Consider the following 6,598-nt stretch of genomic DNA (forward strand, 5'->3'; position numbering starts at 1 on the left):
TGGTTTGGACAGACCACAAAAACCTGGCTTATCTCCAATCTGCAAAACGATCCAACCCACGTCACTCAAGATGGTCTTTATTCTTTTCTCGTTTCAACCTCATCATTTCTTACAGACCCGGTTCCAAGAACGTCAAGCCCGATTCTCTCTCTCGTCTGTACTCCACTGATCAACCTGAGACACCCGAGCCTGTTCTTTCTGCCTCCTGTACGATTGGAGTCGTTTCCTGGGAGATCACTGATCTCATCAACTCTGCCCTGGCCTCTGAACCTGACCCAGGTAACGGTCCTCCAAATAAAACTTATGTTCTGTCTTCCGTCAGATCCCGACTGATCCAGTGGAAGCATGCAGCAAAATTCTCCGCCCATCCTGGAGTGAGCAGAACTATTGCCCTCATAACAAGACGTTTTTGGTGGCCATCACTTCACAGAGATGTTAAGGAGTACGTTCTGGCTTGTCCCATCTGCGCCAGAAATAAGACCTCTCACCAACCACAGTACCTCGTCGACTGGGAGGGCTACGGCCCGGAGGACCGCACCTGGGTTCCTGGCTCATACATCCTCGATCCATCCCTGATCGAGGAGTATGAGAGTTCTCTCCCGTCCACTTCCTCGGGACCGCCAAGAGCCGGTCGTTGAGAGGGGGGTACTGTTGGGATCTGGGGATGTACCATTTTTCTCCAGCAGAGTGCGCCGTGGGTCTCCTGGGCTGGAGCCCTCCAGCACACCTGGAGCTCGTCAGCCCATCAGGAGACCTTCCCTACTTAAGCAGCTGCCAGGCCTTCCTTCAACGCCGCAGTGTTGACCTAGTTTGGAAACCTGTCTCAAGTCTGAAGCTCTGGATGAGCTTAACCTGCCTGCCAGCCCTGGTGAGCCAAACCCGAAGATTCCAATCTGGATTTCTCCTGCTGCTCTCAGAGAAGAGCTGGAAACTCTGATCAAGGTCTGCCATTCAAAGTCAGAAGCTAGACGCTGCTGCTGCTTGTGCACTTTGCTGAACCAACAGTCTCTGGACCCAACGGTTCCCTCTCTCACAAGTAAAGCCTGGACTTCTTCAAGGTAGACTCTGAATTATCCAAAGACTCAATTAATCATCTGACTGCCCGGCCAATCAAACTGTCCATCTCTGCAGACATCAGTGAACCCAACCCGGACCAATGCCTGAACCAGTTCATGTCTTTGTGTGAAAATCTATTTCAATAAACTCTGTTAAACTTTTACTCAGCCTCCGTTGTGTTCTGCATGTTGGTTTAGCCTTAAACCAATCATGACAAAAACAAGACAGGCAATAAAAAGGAATGTTTTAGACATTTTTAATAAACTGATGGACAACATGGACAGTGGATCAAAATGTGCACCAAAAATGGTAAGCTTTAAACGGGTGGTGGTGCAATCTTCTGCTGGGTTTCCATATTTTTCCATGATGGTCTAAATGTTGAACCAACATGCTTGACTGGTATGAAATGAAATTATCAGTGTTTTTTTTTTTGTTTATTTCAACCAATGTATGATGAGATAATGGCCGTCTCAGCTTGTCCCTTCTTATATACATGTGTTTGTCTCAGTTCAAAAGAAAATGAAAAAAAAAAGTAACTCTAAACTTCTAAAAGATTGAGTAATACTGAAAAGTTCTGATTATAAAAGCTGGAGTTCTCAAGAAATATGAGATGGGTGTTAATTATTGCTGGGGGTTTTCTGCAGTTATTTGGCTTTAGAATTAAACAGGGTTTTAGTAATATTTTGTTTGTAAATTGTAACTTTAGTCACACTTTATAGGTAGTCTCAAAAACAAATAGTAACTTGATTTCTGTATTAGATAATGTCTTCAGCTAAACCTAAAGTAGGAATAGAATTATACGTCTCCTCACAGCGTTTTTTTCAGATGTTTTTTCCAAGAGCAGTAACAAAACCTGAACCAAGGCTCAGTTCCACCTTCAGAAGTTCAGCTTTGTAAGAAAAATATCTGTCTAGTTCTTGATTCAGTTCAGAAGTCAACTTGCTTTCTTGTTTACTTGTCTTAAATGAAAATGAATTACTTAATCCAAAGAATTACCTTGAATTTGGAGGATGAGTTAATAAACGGTGCCACAAATCTTTGAAGGAAATATTTAGGATTGGAAAAAAAAGTAAAAGCAGAAAACAGATTTCTGTTTAATTCTGACATATATTTCTTTAAGTGTCTCTAAACACTCTGGTCAGCAGCATCTACTATGTCTGAGCCCTGAAAAAATCAGACTGATTACCTGGTTCGTAACCTGATATGCAATTTTTCTCAGGGTGTCCAAAGAGAAACAAACAAATCTGTTAACAAAATCATTGATTTAGGCATTAATTGCAGAAGACATATTCACCTTCTTGTCCTCAGGCCTTCCTTTTTGGCCATAGCTGTGGGAACAACAAAATGGCAAAGATCTTAGGATTTCTCATGCATTTATCTCACAGCTACACCCTCTAAGACAGTTATCTGGGTCCAGAATCTGACAGTTGCAAAGAACCGATGTTATATCCACCCTTGACCACACAGTTTCCAAAACAAATGCCAAGGAGTTTCACATCCCTTCTTGAGTATAAAAGATAACACAGATAACATGTATTAACATCTGTATCTCACAAGACAAAGGTTAATGACTTTGCCTTGATGAATAAATACGATCAATCTTATAATTTTGTTATTAACAAGTGAAAGAAAGCTGAAAACTACCATCAGCTTGAGTAGTTTATAGAATCAGATTTCAATAAGGATTACATTTTTAAGGGAATTAATGTGGAGCACATAGTGTATTAGGTTTAGAGAGTGATATATTTTTAATCAAACATCAGGTTGGTTTGATTAGCTTTTTTCCCTTAAGTCATAGGCGAATCTGTGGATGTTATGTATAAAGCTGTACTAAGCCTGTCTTCCAGTTCCAGGTTTTCCAGCCTGCCCTGAATCCTCATTGAGCTGGTGTCTTTAAAGGTTGGCCTTGGCTCCACCCTCTCTCTCTCTCCAGCCTGGCAGCTGCTGCTGCTCACTACCTTTTCTTTTTGTATATTTTAACCCCTAGTTTGTAATAAATCCTATGTTGGATATGTTAAATGTTTTGTTGTTTTCCACTATGTTGCACCCACCAAGCCGGGGTGTAAAATATTGGGGGCTTGTCCTATTTTTGGTTTGAATTCGGAGTATAGTTTGCTTAATTTTGTTCTCCTATTGTTGTTTTAGGGTTTAGGTTATGGCTGCTAGTTTAGTCTCCTTTTTTTCCCTGAGTGTTTAGTTTGGTCCCTTTGGCTAGACCAGGGAGTGTTCCAACAAGTTTGGTTCATTCATTTGTTATTTTGCCTTTTTTATTTTTGAGGTACTCCTGGGTGGAGACACCAGTCTCTGTCAGGGGTAAGCAAGTCAGAGTCTTAAATAAGACTACTGATGTTCTGCTTTTAAAGCCACCTCTAGCCCGGCACACCTCAGAAGATATTTAGGCTTTAGTCTTGGTTAGGCAGATACCAGGGGACCATTTTGTGCAGTGTTAATGCTAATGTGCACTCAGGTTTGTATTGCATAGTTTGATGGGAGTTTTGTGTGAGTTAGGTGAGTAATAGTGAGCTTTGTTTGTGTCCTTGAGCCTAACTTAGTGCAGTTTAGTGAGTTGTCAAGGTTTGTAAGTAGCTTGACATTGTGTGTAGGTCAAACTGTTTGTAGTTTAATAGCTAATTGCTGTGTAGACTAGTTTGTTGCTACTTTTGTGGCTAGTTTGTAAGTTTGAGCCTACTTGTTTGAGAGAGCATTTTGTTAACTGCTTTGTGTGTGGGGACATTTAGTGTGCATGAAATAGTGCATTTGTGTGGTTTTCTTTTTCAGTTTTTTTACTTGGTTGCCAACAGTAGTCTAGAGCATTTACTATGGCTTCTATCTCAGATTTCATTCAGTCACCCTCAGTGGAGTTGCTAGACAGGTTCACTAGAGAACAGTTACTGAGTTTGGCTGCACATTATAATGCAGATACTTCAGGTTAGAATAAACGACTAAAAGAGCATATTAAAGATAGTCTTAAAACTGTTTTAGTTGAGAGTGGCCAGCTTAAACGGTTTTCTGATTCCCTGGCCTCTCCTGCTTCTCCCAGTGTGACTGTGACTATCCCAGAACCTGCATTTTCGTCAGCAACTTCACCTGTTCCTGTTTCTTCAGATCCTGCTATGGAGGTGAGACTGAGAGAGCTGAGTATGCAAGAGCGAGAGTTGGCATTAAGAGAAAAACAAATGATGAGCATGAACGTTTTCTAAAAGAATTGGAGTTTAAAAGGGCTTCAATAAACATTAAATGTGAGCCAGCTGAATTTGATGTCATTAAAAATATAAGACTGGTTCCCCCATTTCTGGAAAATTATGTTGAAAACTATTTTCCACATTTTGAACGTATAGCTACCATTTCCAAATGGCCCAAACATTCTTGGACCCTGCTTTTACAAAGTGTGTTAGTTGGGAAGGCACAAGTAGCATATTCTGCTGTATCTATTGACCAAAGTGAGGACCATGATACTGTTAAAAATGCTGTCCTCAGGGCTTATGAAATGGTTCCTGAAGCCTATCGTCAATGCTTTAGAGGCTTATCTAAACCTCATCAGACATGCTAAGAGCAGTCTGGGAGTATTTCTGTTTTTTTATTTTTAGAAAATGCAATATTGACGAAAATACAAAGATATACAAAAAGAAACCCATGCCTCTAAAAAATACAAAAGAATAAAAAAGTAAGAAAAAGGAAATATTGCCACCGGAAGTTATTCTGTTTGCGCACGCGCAAATGAGCTGATGGTAAGGATCGTGCTTCCGGTACGGATCGGGTAATGACAATGACTTGATGATATGAATAGAGTCTGGTGTGCTGTTGTTTGGTTGGAAAGAAAACCTGCAGCCACACGGCCCTTTCTGGAACCACTTTGACACCTGTGCAGTAGATGATCTTAAACAGTTAATGCTCATTGAAGAGTTTAAAAATTGTCTGCCAGATGCCATTTGTACTTATCTAAAACCAAACAAAAAGTTACCACTCTTGATAAAGCTGCTGTCCTTGCAGATGAATTTCTGTTAACACACAAATCCAGCTTTTACAGAGGGCAGGGAGAGACAAAAGTGAAACCTTACAAACAATATTCTCATCCACGTGGTCCTGGTTTTAAAAAGTCACCTGTTCACAGTAGTGCAAATGAAAACGTTTGTTTCTATTGTAGAAAACCCGGCCATATTATTGCTGTCTGTCCCACTCTGAGTAAAAAGCAGAACCCTAAGCCTGTAGCTTTTCTCAAGTTAGATAAAGATCCGAGTTGGAGTCAGAAGCCTAAATCAAAGCTTGAAGTGGCCTGTTCATCCTCATTTTTAATGGATGGATTTGTTTCACTTGGTTCAGACCCAACTACCAAATGTCCTATTAAAATCTGGAGAGACAGTGGAGCATTTCAGTCTGTCATTTTACAGAATGTTCTCCCGTTTTGTGATCAGTCTGCGTTAAAGTGTAGTGCTGTTGTAAGGGTTTTGGTGGTTATTTAACTCTGCCTTTGCACACTGTTAACTTACAGACTGCTTTAGTGTCTGGACATGTCCCTGTAGCTGTGTGTCCCTCTATTCCCATTCAAGGTGTGTCTCTCATTTTGGGAAATGATTTGGCTGGTGACAAAGTTCTAGCTGCTCCTGTAGTTGTCTTCTCTCCTGTTGCATCAGAGCATCCAGATGAGCTAGAGCAGGAGTACCCAGACACATTTCCAGTGTGTGCGGTCACCCGGTCCATGTTGAAAGGGTCTGCCCTTAAGCATAATGACACAGAGCAGGGGCGGATTCAGGATTTTTCAAAGGGGGGTATGCACCTAAGGGTCACGGGTCAAGACAATGTGAGGCTAAAAGACCAAAGAATATCATCTTCACTCTTTCACACTACCCTAATTATTCATCCAAGGGTTTTTAATTGATAATTTTAATGGATGAACATAAGTAGAATTAGCAGTATTACATTATTGTAATTAAAAAGGATCTCTCGGTTTTTAAAGCATGCACAAGGTTAAAAGGTAGTTTGAAGAAAAAATTATCCTTATCAACAATTAATCAAACAAGGAGTTTCTTTATTTCCAGAAATGATATTTACACAGAACATGAAATAAATGTTAATATATTTTAACAAGATAAACTGTTGAAAAACAAAAGAAACAAAGTTAAACCACACAAAGAATATTGTTCTCTACTACAAACTTTATGATGATGATAATTGGTTTACAAATGTCAACCATCCCAGAATCTGGGATGCTTCTGGGCAAATATCTCTATGATTTTGTTGATGTCTAACTGAATGTCCTTGTGCAAATACAAAAGTAACAAAGCGACAAACCTTTCCTGTCACATTGTTGACCTCAGCAAAGTTTTCACTGCTTTAAGGCCCGAGTTAGCACGTTCCACAGAAGCACTGGTAACAAGTATGACTGACAGAAGGTGAAGAATCATATAAACGTTTGGGTAGCACTTCATATTTGTTATCTTTAGAATTTCAGGGAGAGAGTTGGGTTTTTCCACTGATGATGACCACTTTGTGTAGCCTGACGTAGTCCTACTCAATTCTAGTCAGAATATGAGTCTGATACTGC

The 6,598-nt window shown here is 40.3% G+C and overlaps 1 protein-coding gene across 1 annotated transcript in view; it reads left to right on the forward strand.

Annotated features, from left to right (window-relative positions):
• The first annotated feature begins 3,496 nt into the window (after nt 1-3,496).
• Nucleotides 3,497-6,598, forward strand: part of LOC107090648 (suppressor of tumorigenicity 14 protein homolog) — a 26,265-nt gene continuing 23,163 nt past the window's right edge. The window contains exon 1 of the mRNA XM_015384163.1: nt 3,497-3,523. Coding sequence (XP_015239649.1) covers nt 3,506-3,523 — 18 coding nt within the window. The 5' untranslated portion in view covers nt 3,497-3,505. The remainder of the gene's footprint in view (nt 3,524-6,598) is intronic.

The sequence above is a fragment of the Cyprinodon variegatus genome, unplaced genomic scaffold (genome assembly GCF_000732505.1).
Source record: "Cyprinodon variegatus isolate N-32 unplaced genomic scaffold, C_variegatus-1.0 Scaffold306, whole genome shotgun sequence".
Lineage (NCBI taxonomy): Eukaryota > Metazoa > Chordata > Actinopteri > Cyprinodontiformes > Cyprinodontidae > Cyprinodon > Cyprinodon variegatus.